Source organism: Colius striatus, chromosome 29, assembly GCF_028858725.1.
Source record: "Colius striatus isolate bColStr4 chromosome 29, bColStr4.1.hap1, whole genome shotgun sequence".
NCBI classification, from domain to species: domain Eukaryota; kingdom Metazoa; phylum Chordata; class Aves; order Coliiformes; family Coliidae; genus Colius; species Colius striatus.
In genome coordinates, this window is record NC_084787.1 from 522,227 (window position 1) to 540,713 (window position 18,487).

The 18,487-nt window shown below is 69.9% G+C and overlaps 3 protein-coding genes across 3 annotated transcripts; 1 reads left to right on the forward strand and 2 right to left on the reverse strand.

The window, feature by feature from the left end:
* Nucleotides 1-3,135: 3,135 nt before the first annotated feature.
* Nucleotides 3,136-5,914, reverse strand: KCNJ9 (potassium inwardly rectifying channel subfamily J member 9). The gene is made up of 3 exons (XM_062016027.1): nt 5,846-5,914; nt 4,128-5,035; nt 3,136-3,455 (listed from the first exon to the last, which is right to left on the reverse strand). The coding sequence occupies exons 2-3, from the start codon at nt 5,020-5,022 to the stop codon at nt 3,136-3,138; spliced, it is 1,215 nt and encodes a 404-aa protein (XP_061872011.1). The 5' UTR covers nt 5,023-5,035; nt 5,846-5,914.
* Nucleotides 5,915-7,283: 1,369 nt separating this feature from the next.
* On the forward strand, nt 7,284-12,642 carry KCNJ10 (potassium inwardly rectifying channel subfamily J member 10). Its single transcript, XM_062016028.1, has 2 exons — nt 7,284-7,341; nt 11,500-12,642. Exon 2 carries the CDS (start codon nt 11,500-11,502, stop codon nt 12,640-12,642), a length of 1,143 nt encoding a protein of 380 aa, XP_061872012.1. The 5' UTR covers nt 7,284-7,341.
* A 1,174-nt stretch (nt 12,643-13,816) lies between these two features.
* F11R (F11 receptor) lies at nt 13,817-18,315 on the reverse strand. The gene is made up of 10 exons (XM_062016036.1): nt 18,209-18,315; nt 16,470-16,526; nt 15,781-15,894; nt 15,543-15,686; nt 15,249-15,451; nt 15,057-15,159; nt 14,749-14,853; nt 14,646-14,655; nt 14,404-14,452; nt 13,817-14,246 (listed from the first exon to the last, which is right to left on the reverse strand). The coding sequence occupies exons 1-10, from the start codon at nt 18,309-18,311 to the stop codon at nt 14,211-14,213; spliced, it is 924 nt and encodes a 307-aa protein (XP_061872020.1). The 5' UTR covers nt 18,312-18,315; the 3' UTR covers nt 13,817-14,210.
* Between the last annotated feature and the right edge of the window lie 172 nt (nt 18,316-18,487).

Here is an 18,487-nt window from a genome sequence, read left to right on the forward strand (position 1 = left end):
AGGGACACCCGTGGGGGGACACCCAGGGCAGTAAGAGGGTCCTGCCCACCTTTGGGAGGGTGCCCAAGGGCCGGGGGGTCGCGGCGTGGGGGGGTCCCGGCCGTGCCAGGCGGGATGGGGGGGCCGGCTGGAAGGGGCGGGACGGGCGAGCTGCCAGTCCCGGCTCATGGCCCCCTGCGGCCGTTGCCACGGCGCTGGGGACCCTGGAGTGGAGCAGCCACGGGCACGGGGCCACGGGCACGGGGGGGGTCACGGGCGCGGCGGGGGGAGTGTCTCCCCGCGGGGACTCCTCGGCTCCGTGCCTCAGTTTCCCCACCACGGGGAACCCGCCCGTCCGTATTCCTTCTCTTAACCGGGGGGAATCCGGACGCCCACCCGTGTCGGGGGTCGCTGAGGAATGGGTGTCAGTGGGACCTTTGAGGGGGCACCGGTGGAACCGAGGTGGTGGGCGGGAAGTGGTCGTGAGACCCTCAGGGTGGTGGCCGGGGGGTGCCGGGGGACTGCCCCCTCCGGGGAGAGCACCCACGGGTGTCAGCGCGGGGTGACCGGCGCGGGCGGGGGGCCATGTGGGTGCCACGCGTGGGTGGGCGCCGGTGGGCAGCGGGAGGGTGTCCCGGCGCCCGCAGGGGTGCGGGTGGGCTGGGGGGGGGCTGCGGGTGCCCCGCGTGGGTGGGTGCCCCGCGTGGGTGGGCGGTGGGGCAGCGGGCGCCCCGGGCCGCCCCTACTCACCCCTCTGCCCATGGCGCTGCCGTCGCTGCTCTCGGCCCGGGGCCCTCGGGGGCGGCGGCAGCGGCGGCCGAGAAAAACCCTCCCGGGCCCCGCCCGACCCGCCCTCCCCCGCCCCCCGCCCCCCGGCCGGACCTCCCCCCACGGCCCTTCCTGGCCCCACTCGGACCCCCACGGACCCTCCCTCCGGTTTTCCCCGCTATCGGGGTGCTCTTCCCATCCTTTCCCCTCCCTCCCCGTCGTGACGGTGGTCTCCGGTCCCCTCGCGGTTCCCTCCCGGTCCCACGCCCCCCCCGCGTGTCCGGGGCTGCGGGGGGTCCCGGCCGAGCGCTGGGAACGCAGATGGCCGTGGGACGGGGGTGACCCCCCACCCTGGCTGGGGCTGGAAGGGGGGCACCCCGGTGTCTTTCCCCCACACACACTGCAGACCCCATGGCTTGGCGGACTGGGGGGGTCAGGGGCTGCCGACGTCTCTCCCTGCAGCCCCCTCAGAGCAGGGGGTGACCCCAGGGGAAGGGGAGGTTTTGGGGGAGGTGCAGCCCCCTCCCCAGCGTGCCCCCAGTTTGCTTCCGCCCCTCGGGGCCGCCGGTGCCACCGGGCAGCGCTCGGGAACGTCGGACGGCTAAAATTAGCGGGGGAAAGGCCGTGGGGGGCGGGCCGGGGGGGGGCTGTGCCCAGGGACAACTGTGCCCAGGGACAACTGTGCCGAGGGGGCTGTGCCAAGGCCGCGGCGCTGCCAGGGCTGCGGCGCTGCCCGGGAACATGGTCACGCGTGGGGACCGGCTGTGCCAGGGGATGTGACGGTGCCCGGGGACACGGGGCGACACGTCCTGACCCCCCGGTGGCCCTGTCCCGCAGCCCCAGTGTCCCCAGTCCCGCCTCAAGGTCCTTTCCCAGTAACAGCCCCCCTCCTCCCGTCCCTCACTGTCCCCCCCAGGGTCCGGCTTAGTCGCCAAAGAAACCGTCAAGGGCAGCTCAAGGGCGGGGGGAGGGGGGGCACGCACGGCTATGGGGCCCACAGCCCCCTGCACCAGTACCACCAGTCTGCACCAGTGCACCCTGCATTTTCACACCCCAGTCTGGACCAGTCCCCTCAGTCCGTGCCGGCGTCCCATCCGTCCCAGCGCCTCTCCAATCCCCCCATCTGCCCCAGCACCTCCCTGTCTATCCAAGTATGTCCCAATCTCCTCCAGTATGCCCCAGTTTCTCCCAGTCCCTGCCTCATCTGTCCCACTGCCTCCCAGTCCATCTCAGTTAACCATCAGTCTCTGTTCCCCCTGCACTCTGCCCCAATATCCCCCAGCACACACAGTCCGTCCCAGTTCCTGCCCCGTCCATCCCAGTGCTCCCAGTCTATCCCATTTCCCCCCAATCCATCCCAGTTCCCCCAGTCCATCCCAGTTCCACCAGTCCGTCCCAGTCCCCAGCCCCCAGCCATGTCCATCCCAGTATCTCCCAGCACCCCCAGCCCGAGGCCGGTTGTGGGGGGGTGTTTACCCGGACTGTGCCCCCCCGCTGTCCCCCCCCGCTGACCCCCAAGCTGAACAAACAGATGACGTGGGCTGAGGCGCCACGTGCTGGGCCCCACGCCCCGACCCCACGGGGGACTCAGGCGTCCGGCCCCACGGGGGACTGAGGTCCCCGCCTCCCCCTCCCCTCCCCTCGGCTTCCCTGCACTGCCCAGCGCTCCCAGTTATCCCAGTTCCCCGCTGGAATGGGCAGCGCTGCCGCGTGTCCCGTCGGGTAGGGAGGAGGGGGATTTGAGGGGGGTCCTCGCCACGCACACGCGTGTGCCCCTTCTCGCGCGAGGACCCGCCCCCGGCCCGCGCAGCTGCTGCCCGTGGGCGGCAGGAATGTGGCAGCCGGGGGGGACACGAGGACACGGGGGAGTGGGGAGGGGGCTGTGTCACGACCCCGCCGCTCACGCCAACATGCGTGTGCGCTCAGCCGCCTCCCCCCCAGCTCCCCCCGCCAACACACGTGTGCGGGCGCCCGTGGGGACCCGGTACCGGGAGGCGGGCCGGGGGGCGGGGGCAGCTCCGCCCCACCCGAGACGTCGTGGGGAGGAGGGGGCGTGACGCCGCGGGGCCGCGACCACCTCCGCGTGCCCCTGCCCTCGGGGGCTCGGGGAACTCGGTGCACTTCCCCCCCTCGCCCCGATGCCGAGCACTCAGGGGGGGTCACTAACGCCTGCCGGGCATGTGGCAAAGTGGGGGCTCTGCCAATCCCTCTTTCAGCCCAAATTCCCCTGTGGGGACTCTGTATTGACCCCCCCCGCAGCACCCAGGCCCCCCCTCAAATTCAAGACCCCAAGACCACCACCATCAGGAGAAAGGGGGGAGGTTTATTAAAAGGAAGCGCTTTGGGGAGCGACGGGGCGCCCAGCACCCCCCTCCCACCCCTGGCCCGTCACCGCGCCTCGGGGCTCGACAAGGTGCCGTTGCTCTCCTGGGGAGTGTCGGGGTCGTCCCCTCCCCCTCCCACCGCCGCCTCCTCCAGCGGCTGGTCCAGGCGGCTGGGGATGGACCAGTAAAGGTGGGCGTCGCGGCGGGCGGCAGCGGCCGCCAGCTGCCGGGCGCTGCAGGCCGGGGTGGGCACCGGCACCGTCTGGTGGAAGCCCCCGTAGTCCACCTCGTAGAAACCCTCCTCCAGGCTCAGCACCGGCGTGAAGCGGTGGCCCCACAGCACCTCGTCCGCCAGGTACGAGCTCCGAGCCTGACACGTCATCCCTGCGCCGGGACGCCCGTGGGTGGGCAACTGCCCCCCAGGATGGGGCTCGAGGGGGGGGCTGCAGGGTGGCCTCCAGCAATGGGAAGGGGTGAGGGGCACCCTGACCTCTGCACTGGGTCATGGGGGGGCTCTGCTGCAAGTGCTGTGGGGGGGCACCCCGAGATCTGAGGCACTCACTGCATGGGGCACCCTGGTCTTGTCCTGGGGGGAGGTCTGTGAAGCACCCAGGACACCTCAGTGGGACATCAGGGGCTGCCACTCTCAAGGATGTCCCCAGCCCAGTGGCCTCCTCCCACCATGAGGAGGAAGGGGGTATAAAAGAAGGCCCCCCACCCCATGCCCCAGTCCTTCAATGGGGTTAATTCAGGGTGAAAAGGGGCCCAAATCCAGGTAGGGCTCGGGGTGAGGGTGGATTTGGGATCACCTGCCACCAGGATCAGGCAGGGGCACGCTGTGGGCCGTGGAGGTGTGATGTCCCCACAGAGGTGAGATGTCCCTGTGCAGATGATGTGTCTCCATGGAGACATTCCCTTGGAGATGAGGTGTCCCCATGGAGATGAGGTATTCCCACGGAGGTGTCCCCACGGAGATGAGATGCCCCAATGCAGATGAGATGCCCCAATGCAGATGAAGTGTCCCCAGGCACATCCCACCCCAGCTGGCCCCGTTACCTGTGGCCTCCACCATCCCCTCGAGGATGACGACGATCTCAAAGTCGTCCTTCTCCAGCTGGTGCCGCGACACGTCCCAGAAGGGGCTGCGCTCGTCGATCTCGTGGCTGATGATGAGGGGCGAGACGAGGAAGAGGCGGTCGTCGCCCGTCTCGAAGCCCACGCTCAGGTCGGTCTGGTCCAGGGGAATGAACTCGCCCTCCTGTGTCTGCTTGGACTTGATGAGCTTGGCACGGATGGAGGCCTCCACGATGTGCGAGTCCCGCAGGTCGCCCACGCGGAACATGAGGCAGAGGCGGTCGTCCCGCAGCGACACCACGGCGTGCGAGGAGAACACCAACGTCTCGGCACGTTTGTTGGGCTGGGAGATCTTGACAAACATGCAGCCCACCATGAAGGCATTGACCATGGAGCCCAGGATGGCCTGGAGCAGCAGCAGCACAATGCCCTCGGGACACTTGTCGGTGATGACGCGGTGGCCGTAGCCGATGGTGGTCTCCGTCTCGATGGAGAAGAGGAAAGCGGAGACGAAGCCGTTGAGGTTGTTGACGCAGGGGGTCCAAGCGTGGTCCTCCAGGTGGTCCAGGTCCCCCCGGCAGTATGCAATGAACCACCAGATGAGGCCGAAGAAGAGCCAGGTGACGGCGTAGGCCATGATGAAGACGAGGAGGCTGAAGCGCCACTTGAGGTCCACGAGCGTGGTGAAGATGTCGGTGAGGTAGCGGTAGGTCTCCCGCACGTTCCCGTGCTGCACGTTGCACTTCCCGTCCTTCTCCACGTACCGCTGGCGCTTGCGGGTGCCGGCCCCCCGCCGTCGGGGGGGCACCGGGGGGGGCTTCGCTTCCCCGGGGACCCCCTCGGGGACCCCGCAAAAGGCAGCGTTGTCCTGCGCCATCGGCCCTCACAGGCTGCAGGGGGGTGGGGGATAAAGGGGTTAATGGTGCTGCTCACCCCCCAAACTGGTGAGGACTGAGGGGGTGGGGGGCTGCTGGAATGCCTGTGGCGAAGGGGGGTGGGTAAACTGAGGCACGGGGGCACCCCGGGGTGCTGAGCACGTGCAAGGGGGCTCAACGCTTGCACACGCATGTGTACAGACACCAGCAGGGGCACACGCGTGTGTGTGCACTGGTACAGGCAGCTCTGGGCAACACACACACCCCCCAAACAGGCGTGGACACAGGCACAACCCCCGGGGACACACACCCACGTGCAGCCCCCCACCCGTGGGCCCGGGGGGGGGGCTCCTCACAGACCCTGCAACCCCGAGATGGGGAGAGACCCGGGGCACAGCCCGGCCCCGAGGGCAGCACACGCACCCCCCGCCGGGCCCCGCACACCAGTGCACATCCCCGCGCCCCCCCACGCCCCCCCCGGCCTGCAGCACCCCCCTGTGCCCGCGTCTGCCCCCCCACCGCCGCGGAACACCCACTCCCACGCGGGTCCGTGGGGCCTGAGCCCCTCACCCGGGGGCAGAGCGGAGGCTGGGGGGGCGGGCGCATCCTCAGCGATGTGCGCTGCGGGGGGGGGGGGGCCCACGCAGGCCGGGCCCCCGCGTGTCCCCAGCAGCCCCTCACCCACGGAGGCAGGGGCTCGTCCCCGGTGCCACCCCCCGTGTGCCGCAGCGGGGGCGAGAGAGGGGAAGGGGGCAGCAGGACACCGTTCCCGGGCCGTGTGGTCCCCCCCCGCCCCCGGCCGTGCCCCCACCGCCCCGCACTCACCGCTCCCGCCGCCCCGCGCAGCCCCGGAGCATGGCGCAGGGCGCGCGCAGCGCCCGGACACGCGGGATCCTTCCCGCCCGGTCCCGGCTCGGTCCCGGTCCCGGAGAAGAGCACCCCCCCCACCCTGCCCCCCCCCCGCGCTGCCCCCCCTCCTTCCGCTGTTCCCTCGGCCGCGCTCCCGCCGTTCCCCGGCAACGGCTGCGCCCGGGAGCGCGCGGCTAAAAATACCGGCCGGCGCCCGCCGCCCCCCGCCCGGCCCCGCTCCGACATCCCACACCCGCACCCCACGCGTGACCCCCACCCCTGGCCCGGGCGGGGGCGCGGGAGGCGGCGTGGCGCTGCACACGCGTGGGAAAGGCGGGGAGGGGGTGCGCACACGAGTGTGCGGGGGCGCGGGGAGCGGGGGGCAGGTGCGCACAGCTGGGCCACGGGCGCTGCGGGCTGGGTACGTGCGATAGCACGGGACGGACACGAGGGACGTGGGGCACGGGGGGGTGGGTGCCACGGGGTACAGCCGGTGTGGGGGTGGGTCAAGCGTGTGCCGCCCAGCACGGTGAGGGGGATGTGAACGAGGTCCAGCCCTCCCCGCGCTGCCCAACAGCCCCTCCTCAGTAGCCCGAGGTGCCCTGTCACTAGCCCAGGGCTCCTCCCCGCTAGCCCGAGCCCCCTTCACAGTGCAGTGGTGTCCCCATCACCAGCCCACACCTCCCTCATCACCAGCCAGGACCCCCCAGCCCTTCCCAGGACCCCTATCACTAGCCACAGCCCCGTGGCCACTAGCCCCCATCGGTGGCCAGGCCCTCCCCCGGTGCCCGTGGCCGCCTCCGGGAGCCCCCGCACAGCCCCGGGGCCCCCCCGGCCCCCCTCCCCGAGCAGACAAAGGCGCTTTGTGCCGGGGAACCGGCCCAGGAACAGCGGGGCCTTGTGTGGGGCAGCCGCGACCCACGGCCCCGCACCCCACGCGCCCCCCGCAGTCGGGACTCGCGTTACCCCCACGGCGGGGGTGTCACTCCGTGGATGCGTGTCTGAGCCCACGGGAGATGCTCCCCCCGCCCGTTTCTCGCGGGTCCCTCTGTCACCCCACGCAGGAGGATGCTCGGAGTGGGGTCCGGAGGGGGATCCCCGCGGGGATGGGGGGGATGCCGTGACGAAGTGGGGGGGGTCCCGCCCGGTGCCGGTACCGGAGTCCCGGGACTCTGCCCGGCCCCTCGCCCCCCCCCCCCGTGCCCGGTAACGTGACCCGGTGCGGGACGGCTCGTTTTCCACCCCATTAACCCCCGTCCCGCCCCCGGCGGCTCCGCCCCGGCCCGGGCCCCCTCCCCGGCCCCGCCAATCCGTGCCAGCCGGGCCCGGCGAGGCGGCCCGGCCCGGGGGGGGCAGCGGGGGGGGGGCTCGTCCCGTCCCGCCGCCGCCGGCCCCGCCGAGCCATAAAGCCCATGGGGAGGCGGCGGCGGGGCTGAGCGAGGCCGGGACCCCTGGGGCCCTCCCCGAACAAGGTAAGGGCGGCCGGGGGGGGGCCCGGGGGTCCCTGTCGGGTCCCATCCCATCCGGGACACGCTGGGGGCTGCGGGCACCTGCCAGTGCCACCGCAGCGGGATTAGTCCCGGGTCCTCAGTACCAGGACCCTGTAAGCCCACGTCCCCAGAGCCCCACGTCCCTGTAGAACCACGTCCTCGTGTCCCCCACGTCTCCTGTGTCCCCTGTAGCACTGCACCCCTGTGTCCCCATCTCCCTGCACCTCTGTGACCCCATAACCCCATGTGCTGTGTCCCCGTAGCCCCATATACCCCCAGCACCCCACATCTCACGTCCCCATATCCCCTGATCCTCACATCCCTGTGCCCCATGTCCCCATGTCTCTGTGTCCCCATGTCCACCTCTCCTCTGTCCCCATCCCAAATGTCTGTTCTGCACATGCCAGTGTCCCCGTATCCTGCTGTGTCCCCGTCTCACGCACTCCTGTGTCCTCAAGCCCACAAAGGGAAACCCCCACACACAGGGTGACCTGGAAGGACAGAGGATGGAGGGAGCACAGCAGCCCCCAGCCCTGCCCACCGCTGTCAGGTGCCACCTGTCCCCAAGATGCCCCCACAGCCCATGGGGTATGAGGCCTGAGGCCTCGGGAATGGCCCCTTCTGCACCCCAGGAAGTGATCCTCAAATAGGGACCCCCCCAAGCACCTCACTCACCCTGGGTCCCTGCACTGGTGTAACAATGGTGGGAGGTCTCAGCTTGGCCCTAGGTGGGGGTGACCTCCCCCAGCCCCTCGAGCTCAGATTCCTGGGGACAGGACAGATCAAGGGCATCTGGGTGGAGGGGCTGGGACCCGTGTTAGTGACCCTGGCTGGGCTGTGGGTTACCCAGGGTGCAGGTGAACTGGGCTGTGGGGTAGTCATGATGGATTAGCCAGGTTGCAGATCAGCAGAGCCACAGATTAGCCACACTGGGTTTGCTGGGCGGTGGGTCATCCTGGCAGTGGGGTATCCTGGTGGTGAGGTACCCGTGGTGCAGGTGATCCCAGTGGCAGGATAATCCACCTGTGGTTTAACCCAGCTGTGGGTTATCTGGGCTGCAGACTGACCAGGCTGTGGGTTGTTGCTGCTGTGGGTTAATCAGGCTGTGGGTTACTGCTGCTGTGGGTTAATCAGGCTGTGGGTTATTGCTGCTGTGGGTTAAGCAGGCTGTGGGTTAGCTGGGCTGGGAGCTACTCAGGCTGCAGGTTAACGGGGCTGGGGGTTAAGGAGGCTCCGGGTTAAGGGGGGTTAACGTGCCGGTCGGAGGGGCTGCGGTTACCGGTGCCGTTGGTGGCTCCTCCGATGGCTACCGAGGGCTGAGCCTCGCCGGCCGGCCCCAGGGAGCGCGGTGGCCGTGGGGACGGCTCTCTGCCGGTCCCCCCACACCCTTATCTGCCCCATCAGCGGCACCGGCGCCGCGGGGGTCCCGTGGGAGCCCCACGCCCACGGACCTGTTGGACGCGCTGTGGAGCCGGCTCGAAATCAGCCAAAACAGGCTTTATTTCCCCCCTCCCGATCTGCAGCCTCTGCTGATGAGGGCTGGGCAGTGCAGGCACACACACCCCCCAAAAAACACCGCTTCGGGGTGCCCCCGGAGCTGCTGGGAGGATGGGGGTCCCCACTGCCCCCGTGGCTGAGGAGGGGGCCGCAGCTCCTGCCCCCCGCCGCGTTCCCCGGGTGCGGGTGACAGTGTGAAGGGCGCGGGGACGTCCCTGCCCCGGGGGCCCCGCATTTGGGCTCCAACCTGTCGAGCATCAGTAGCGGGGTGCAGGGGAGGATGGGGGGGGGTGCAGGGGAGGATGGGGGGTCCACAGGACGAGCTGGGGGTGGCGGTGGGGGTCTCTCCTGCGCCCGCGGCTCGGTGGCGGCCGGGCGGGTGCGGGAGGGGCGCGGGACCCCCTCCGGGGCCGTGCTGGTGGCCGCGCGCGGGGCTCTGCATGTTAACGAGGAGCCGCCTCAAAGCGCCTTTGTGCCCCGACAGCTCCATTGAAGCTTCTCCTCCGGGGCGCACAATGGCCCCACTGTCCCGGCCCCGGCCCCCCCCCGCCAGCGCCCGCGGCCGCCCCACACCCCCAGCCCCACGGGACCTGCCCCGCGCCGCACCCCCCGGCACCCCGACCCTGCCCTGGGGAGCGGGGTCCGTCTCCCCCGTTCCCAGTTGCCACCAGTAGCATGGAGCCCCGCGCCCCAGTTTCGGGGAGGGGGGGATGCTGCTGGCGGGGAGCCCGGCTGCGGTTGGCACCGCGCGGCTGCGGGAACGGTGCCCGGGCCGGTGGTGCCAGCGGGGCGCGGGGAGGGGACACTTGTCCCCATGTCCCCCCACATCCCACACCCGACCCTCCCGGCGGGGCCGGACCCCTGCGCTCAGCCCCAGCACCGAACGCCCCCGGGGGAAGCCGAGGCACGGGGTGGGGGTGGTTAATGGGTAACCGGCCGGTGGCGGCGGCGGCTCTGCCCGCGGGCACCGTCCCTGTGCTGGGAACAAGTGCCGGCTTGTCACGACCCGTGTCCCAGCACGGGAGCCTAGCCGGGGGGCACGGAGGCACACAGCCCCTGACGAGGCCTTTATGGGATGCAATGACCCCAAAAACCAAAGCGGGTGGGGAGAGAGATGCCAAAGAAGGGGGTCAAGACCCTGGAGAAGGGATGCAGGGGACCCTGAGGTGCACAGAGACCCTCCCAAAACAGAGTGTGAGGACCTGGAGACCTCCCCAAAGATGGATGTGGGCACCCTGGGGGGGTGCAGAACTCCCAAAGAGGGGTGCCTGGACCTCAGAGAGGGATGCAAGGACTTTGTGGGGGTGTGGGGATGCCAAAGGGGAGGGAAAAGCGACCCCAGAGGATCAGAAGGATTTTGGGGGGTGCAGGGACCCCGAGGGGCTGCAGAGACCCATATTCCCCTGGGATGTGGCACTGCCTGGCGTGGGCAGAGCTCCGGGGACGTGGGAGCTCTGAGGAGGTGGGATCTTTGGGGGACTTGATGTTTCTGGGGGTGTGGTAGCCGTAGGGACATGTCCCCAGCAGCCCCGGGATGGGGCAAGTCCATATCCCCGGTGTCCCGGCCCCCACAGGGCCCTCGGCCAGCACAGGACACGCAGCCCCGGTGCCACCCGTGTCCCCCCCCTGGCTCTGGCGACTGCGGGGCCACCGGGCTCCAAGGAGACCCCCCACGGTGCCACCGTGTCCCCGGTGTCCCCGGCACACTGCCCTGCCACAGCCACGGGCTGGCGTGGGCTGAAAGGGCTTTTCTGTGGGACAGGGACCGGGACGGAAACGCGTCTGGCGCTGCCACCGGCCGTTTGTCCCTGTCACCTCCCATTCATCCCCTTCCTCTTCCTCCCGCCCGGACCGGACGCCCTGGTCTCCTCCGCGGGGCGGGGGGGGGTGGTGCTGCCGGGGACAGAGGGACGGGGGAGTTGGCAGAGGGACAGGGGAGCTGCAGGGAGGGGACATGGATGGAGGAACGGGTCAATTGCAGCCTCTGTCCCTGAGGTGCCACGAGCCTGTCAGGTCTCTATGGCCAGGCTGGGGTCTCCTACACTCCCCGTCCATGTCCCCACGCTGCTCAGGGTCAGGGTGGGGGGCTCTGCTCATCCCCCTCATCCCTTCAGGCATGAGATGAGTTCCTCTATTCTCAGTCCATGCTGGGAGGGGGTACAGCTAGCACAAGTCATGGGGAGGAGTGGGAGGGGAGTGTCCACCCATCTCTCTCATCCGACCTCCAGCCCCCTGTCCGTGCCCCACTGCACCCACCCAGTGACCTGCAGCCCCCCATCTAACACCCCCCAACTCTGTCCTGTCACCCAACAAACACCAACTTCTGTACCCACCGTCCCTCCACACTCCCTCAGCTCCAATCAGTGCTTTGCTCAGCCCCCCATCCTCTCACCACACCCCATCCATCCCTCCCTCCCTCTTCATCCCTATTCCCATCTGTGGCTCCCCTGCATCTATCCATCTTCTCCATGTCATTCTTATCCATCCTTCCACCTATCCAGCCATCCTTCCCTCCCTCTTTCCCACTCATCAGTCTTCATCCATCCCTTCATCCACCCATCCTCTCCCTGCCTCCATTCCTCTTCACCTCCATCCCTCCCTCTCCAGCACCTCCTCACCATCCCTTGTCCCCTGCTGCTGCAGATGACGTCAGCCACCAAGGTGTACTACAGCCAGACCACGCAGACCGACAGCCGCCCCCTCATCGGCTCGGGGCTGCGCCGGCGCCGCGTCATGACCAAGGACGGCCGCAGCAACGTGCGCATGGAGCACATCGCCGACAAGCGCTTCCTGTACCTCAAGGACCTCTGGACCACCTTCATCGACATGCAGTGGCGGTACAAGCTCGTCCTCTTCTCCGCCACCTTCGCCGGCACCTGGTTTGCCTTTGGAGTCGTCTGGTACCTGGTGGCCGTGGTCCACGGGGACCTGCTGGAGTTCGACCCGCCGGCCAACCACACGCCGTGTGTGATGCAGGTGCACACGCTCACCGGCGCCTTCCTCTTCTCCCTCGAGTCCCAGACCACCATCGGCTACGGCTTCCGCTACATCAGCGAGGAGTGTCCCCTCGCCATCGTCCTGCTCATCACCCAGCTGGTCCTCACCACCATCATGGAGATCTTCATCACCGGCACCTTCCTGGCCAAGATCGCCCGGCCCAAGAAACGCGCCGAGACCATCAAGTTCAGCCAGAACGCGGTGGTGGCTCCTCACGACGGCAAGACCTGCCTCATGATCCGCGTGGCCAACATGCGCAAGAGCCTCCTCATCGGCTGCCAGGTGACGGGGAAGCTCCTCCAGACCCACCTCACCAAGGAAGGCGAGAGCGTCCGTCTCAACCAGGTCAACGTGGACTTCCAGGTGGACACGTCGTCCGACAGCCCCTTCCTCATCCTGCCCCTCACCTTCTACCACGTGGTGGACGACTCCAGCCCATTCCGGGACGTGGCCCTGCGGACGGGCGAAGGCGACTTCGAGCTGGTGGTGATCCTCAGCGGTACGGTGGAGTCCACCAGCGCCACCTGCCAGGTCCGCACCTCCTACCTGCCTGAGGAGATCCTCTGGGGCTACGAGTTCACCCCGGCCATCTCCCTCTCGGCCAGCGGCAAGTACGTGGCCGACTTCAGCCTCTTCGACCAGGTGGTGAAGGTGTCGGCGCCCTGTTGCCTCCACGAGACCGTGCGGTTCGGGGACCCCGAGAAGGTGAAGCTGGAGGAGTCGCTGCGGGAGGCGGCGGAGCGGGAGCGGGAGGGGGCTCCGCTCAGCGTCCGCATCAGCAACGTCTGACCGCCAGTGCAGCCCCCTCCCCCTGGGGTGTCACCCACCAGCCCCCGGTACAGCCCCCAACCCCGGGGGTGACACCCATCAGTCCCCGGTACAGCCCCCAACCCCGGGGGTGACACCCATCAGTCCCCGGTACAGCCCCCAACCCCGGGGATGTCACCCACCAGCCCCTGGTACAGCCCCCAACCCCGGGGGTGTCACCCACCAGCCCCCAGCGCAGCCCCCAACCCCAGGGGTGTCACCCACCAGCCCCGGAGGTGTCACCGGCTCTGCTCCCCATCCCCCCTCCTGGAATCGTCTCCCCACGGCACCCCAGGGCACGGGGCTGTCCCCTGCGCCCCCTCACCTAATGCTCTGCTAACACAGGCCAGAGACCCCCAGCCCCCCCCCCAGGACCCCATCCTGCCGGGGTGCTGTCCCTGGGTCGGGGGGCGCAGGGCCAGCCCCGGGTTCTCACTTTCTGCCCCCCCCCCGTGCGCTGGGGCTGAGACTTGAGCCGCTCGCTTACACGTGGGGTGGGGAGCGGGAGGCTCCGGCCTCGTGGGACATTCCCCCCCCATCCCATCTGGAGGGCTCGGGACCCCTCCCCAGCCCCTCACCCTCCCCACACCCCTGGGGCCATCACACCCTCCCCAGGGGAAACTGAGGCAGGAGACACCCCTGAGCTCCCCCCCTCCTCTGCCAGAGCTGGACCCTCCTCCCTGTGCTGACCCCCAACCTCCCCCCACTCCGGGCTGTCAGAGGGGACCCCCCGGGGTGTGATGGATAATCGGGGGCCGCGTCCCCCCGGGCCGAGCGTCCCCCCGGCCCCGCTGCTGCTAACGTAGAGCTCTGCTATTAACGGCCGGCCCGGCCCGGCGCCGCGAGCACACCGAGGTACGTCCATAGTGCCACTAATCTGCACGTACACGGCGGGGGAACGACCCCCCGCGCCCCCCCACCCAGGACTGTGTCGCTGCTGCTCCCCCCCCCCATCCCCGCCTCGGTTCGGGGCGGGGAGAGGTGAAGCAGTTACTAAATAAAGGTCGTGTTGATGGCGGGGAAGGGGCTCAGCCGCTTGTCCCGGGGGGGGTCCCGCGGCCGCAGCGTCCCCCTCAGCCCCCGCACGCAGGTGGGGGGAAGCAGAGACATCCCCAACCCACCACCCCCCTCCCCAAAAAGTGCAGCAGGGGCTCAGTTTGAGGACACAGGTTTATTTCCTTCCAGTGGTCCGGCCCTCCCCAGTACACACCGGCAACTGGGACCAGTGGGTGGGACTGGCAGTGGGGTAGATGTGCTCCCACCCCCCCAAAAAGCAGAGGGGAGAACACCTGGGGTTACATCAGCCCCCCCCCCCGGGGACAAGACACCCCCCGGGGCCACAGCGACGGCTCCAAAGGGCAGCGACCCCTGTGCGGAATCCGGGTCCTGCTGGGGAGGGCACGAGGGGGGGGTCACAGGAGACTCAGCCGCCCCCAGCCCCACCTGAGGTGACCCCCAAAGGCACCACGTGGTACGTAAAAACCCCAAGAACGGTAAAAATCCCGACGGAGCTGCAGGAATCGGGAACAACGACAAGAGGCAGCAGCAGCTCACACCAGGAAGGACGAGGTCTGCTTGAACTCTCCCTGCAAGACAACGGGGCGTTGATGGGGCATTAACGGGGACAATGGGGCGTTAACGAGGCATTAACGGGGACAACGGGGCGTTAACGGGACGTTCACGAGACAGGACCCGGGTGGTCGCTGTGCCGGGAGGGGGGGCGGGTCCTGCCCCCGCACTCACCTCGCTGCGGTGTGAGGGTTGGCTGTAAATCACCTTCTTGCCGCCCGAGCTGCACAAAGCAAAGGCGTCAGGAGATGTCACATTGCCCAGAGACCCCCCCTCCCCCCGCCTTTCCCCTCCCAGCCCAGAGCCCCCGCTGGCAGCTTCCCAGCCCGAGGGCAGGGGCTGGGGAAGGAGGAGACCCCTGGTCCCTGCAGAGGTGGCAGCCGGGAGGGAGGCAGCGGCGCCAGGGCTTCACTTACTCTTTTCTCTCTGAAATGAAAGAGCACAAAAGGGGTTTAGGGAGGGGTGGGGGCAGCGTGGGGGCGTTGGGGGTGGGCAGCTGCCGTGGGGGTCACTCACTGCTGAAGAAGCCTCGACTGTAGGCGAACCAGACGCCAAAGGCCACGAGCGCCAGCACCATGAGCAGCACCACGACGGCGGCCACAATGCCGCCCACGTTCACCTCGCCTGCAAAGAGAGGGACGGGGCAGAGGGGGCTGAGTCCTAGCACAGAGACCCTCAGCACCCCAGCGGGACCCCCAGCCCAGCCCCAGCTCTGTCCTGGAAGGGCAAAGGGGCGATGGTGTCACCCCCTCCCGAGTGGGGATGTGGGCAGAGGTGGGAGAGCCCCGTGGCGGGTGGGGGGTCGGTGGCCCCAGGCTGCTCCTTACTGGCTTCCATGTGGATGGCCTCGGATCTCTGCGCAGACCCCACGTTGTTGGTGGCCTCACACGAGTAGTCGCCGCTGTCGAAGGCGCTCAGGGGCTGGAAGATCTGGGTAGGAGCAGGAGGTGATGAGAGGGGACCCGGGGGTGAGCTGGGGACCCCCCCTAGAAGAGGAGCAACTCCCCTCCCCTGCTCACCAGCTCTCCCGTGGCAGAGTCCAGGCTGTAGGAGGAGTTCCTGAAGGTGAGGCTGCTCTTGGGGTCGCTGGGCATCAGCGTCCCATCCTTGTACCAGCGGAAGGTGGGCGGGGGGGAGCCGTCGCTCTCGGAGCAGAGCAGCACGGCCTTGCTGCCGATGGTGGCCGAGCTGGGCACGTGAGCCACGGGCTTGGACGGGGGCACTGGGGGGACAGCGCGGCGTCGGTGGGGCTGGCCCGGCCCCCGGGGAGGGGGCACGAGGCGGAGGGGAGGGGGCGAGGGGAGGGGCTGCACCTTGCACGATGAGGTTGACCTCGGATTTGGCGATGTTGCTGCCGTCCCCAACCACCTCGCAGATGTATTTGCCCGTGTCCGCCCGCGTCACCGAGCTGAAGTGGATGGTGGTGGGAGAGAACTGGACACGGTTCTTGTACGGCTCTGCCCGGGGGGAGAGAGAGAGAGAGGGGGAGGGTGGGAGGGAGGGACGGAGGAGGGGTGGAGGATCCCCACCACAGCTCCCCAGGGGCCGTACCTGTCAGCTCCCCGCTGTAGTAGAACAGCACGAGCGAGGAGCCCTTCTGGAACTTCCACTCGATGCGGGGGTTGCTCCAGCTGGATCGGTAGGCGGCGCAGGGGATGTCGGCGGCTGCGGGACAGGCACCAGCACCCGCTCAGCACCAGCACCCCCAGACCCTCCCAGCATAAAACCCATTCCCAGACTCCCCCCCAGCATGAAAACCACCCTCCCACGGGGACACTGAGAGGGCTGGAGCAGGGCCAGAGCTGGGCAGTGGGGCTGGGGAAGGGGTTGGGGCACAAGGGTGCTGGGGAGGGGCTGAGGGAATGGGGGTGTTGAGCCTCAAGGAGCGTGAGGGGAGACAGGAGCACTCTGACACTCCCTGACAGGAGGCTGCAGGGAGCTGGGGGTCGGGCTCTGCTCCCAAGTAACAAGAGGAAACTGTCTCAGGGGAGGTTGAGGTTGGAGCTGAGGCAGAACTGTTTCCCTGAGAGGGGTGTCAGCCCCTGTGCCAGGCTGCCCAGGGAGCTGGGGGAGTGCCCAGCCCTGGAGGGTTCCCAAAGCCGTGGGGCTGAGGTGCTGAGGGCCGTGGGTCAGTGCTGGGCTGGGCAGGGAGTGCAGCAGCTCCAGGAGCTTTTCCAACCAGTGACTCTGTGACCCCGGCGTGACCCTCGTGCTGGGTCCAGGTCCCGCCGGCCACTCACATTGGTTTTCAGGCACTTCTTTGGTCTCAGAGGTGACCTGGGCTCCTGCCAGCGACACTGTGGGGAGAAAAGCCAGGGCTGAGGGCCAGTGTGGGCTGGGGCACCGGGAGCAGAGCGGCTGCAGCCGGGTCAGGGAGGGCAGCGGGAGCCCGGGGGCAGCGGGGCCGTGCCGTGCCGGGTTGTGCCCGGGTGTCACAGCCCTGAGAGCTGGAAAATCCCGTCCTATGGCTCGGGGCTGTGCCGCTGTCGTCACCTCCAGCCCTGCCCGGTTTCTGCCTGGTTTCGCAGGAAACTGGCCGGGGCGTTTCGCAACTCCCTGCCCTGTGCACACCCAGCCCCCTGCCCCACGCCCCCAGACCCACGCCCGGCTCCTGCGCTGCCCCGGGGCTGCCCCGGCCCGTGCTGGCTCCGCTGGCCCGAGCCCCCGTCCCCGGCCGAGCCGGTGCCGCCGGTGAGTCACTCGGCAGGGCACAGTCACCAGGAACTGGCGCAGCCTCGGCCCCAGCTCACCTGCACCTTTGTACCCCGAGCGAAACCCGGCCGGGTGGGAGCGATACGGGGCTGCACCGGGGGGGGGGCTGGGGTCCCCCAGCAGCGAGGGGCTGCCCCCCAGGGCCTGGCAGGGCTGGGGTTGGCACGGCCCTGCCCAGACCCCCGCGTGGCGTGTCGGTGGGGCTGGGGGCAGAGCAGACGCGTCCAGGGGCGGTTTGGGGGGTGGTCCCGGTCGGTTTGGGTGGTCCCGGGTCCCGTTCCGGCGGGAGCGGGTTAATCCCAGCCGCGCCGCTGGGATTGTTTCAGCACAATGGGCAGGACGTGACGGGCCAGAGACAGGAAAGCCGCGGCCAGCACAGCCCGGCGGGCCCTGGGGCTCCGGCTGTGGGGGCACCGGCGGCTGCTCGATAACCGGGGCACCGGGACAGCCCCGGCCGCGGGGGCACCGTCGGGGCTCACGGCACGGGGGGAGCCGCCGGGGACCGGGGTGTTTTGCCACAGTTGGGTTTCCAGTGCCGGGAAGTGTGGCCGGATCCGCAGCCCCCCCTCAACCAAGCCCCTGCCCCCCCGCACCCCGTTACCGGGCGCCGTCGCGGGGGTGATGAGGGGCGGGCGCGGAGCTGCCGGGACGGGGTCAGTGGCACCGGCAAAGCCCTCGCCCCGGAGTCTGGCCAAAAGCGGGGCCCGGGGCCCTCCCCACGCGTGGAGCTCAGCCGGGGTCACGACCCGGAGCCGCCGGGAGCTTGGGGGGGGGGGGGTCCCGGGGCCGGTGGTCCCGCCCCAGTGGGGGTGACCCGGGCGGGGAAAGGCTCGTGCGCTCACAGAAACAACCGTGGAACCGAAACAAAGGGGCGGCGCCGGCGGGTCCCGGTGTCCGCGAGGGCTCGGGCAGCGCCGGGGCTCCCCGGGGCGGGGGGGTCCTGCGGCAGGACGGCGGGCAGCCGCCGGCGGGTTACCACAGCCCGTTATCGCGGGGGCGGCGGCACCGGGGCCCCGTGACCGCCACAACCGGGATCGGCGAGCGGCGTCGGGACGGGGGCACCGGGACCCTTCCCGGGCAACCCCCGGGCACCAGCCCCGCCCGAGGCGGCGACACCGCGACCTCCCGGCCCCGGCCGCGCTCCGCGGGACCCCCCCACGCGGCCCCGGCCCGTCCGGCCCGTCCACCGGCCCCCACCCGCCGGTACCGCGGACACCGCCCGGTCCATTGTTCCAGCACCCCGCGGCCGCCGCTCCCGGGCACTTACCGGCCGCCGCCCCGAGCAGCAGCAGCAGCCCGAGCCGCGCTGTCCGGCCCGGGGGGGCCCCGGTCCCGGCCCCGGTCCCGTCCCGCCGCGCCGCTCCCGCCATGGCCGCCGCCGCCCGCGCGCGCCCCGCCCCGCCCAGGTGTGGGCCCCGCCCACCGCGGCGGGAGGAGCCAATCGCGGACACGCCCCTCCGCCAGGTGCCGGCAAGCCCCGCCCTTCCCCCGCCTCCATTGGCCGCACCGCCCGGCTCCTCCCCTGATTGGCTGCCTCGGCCCCGCA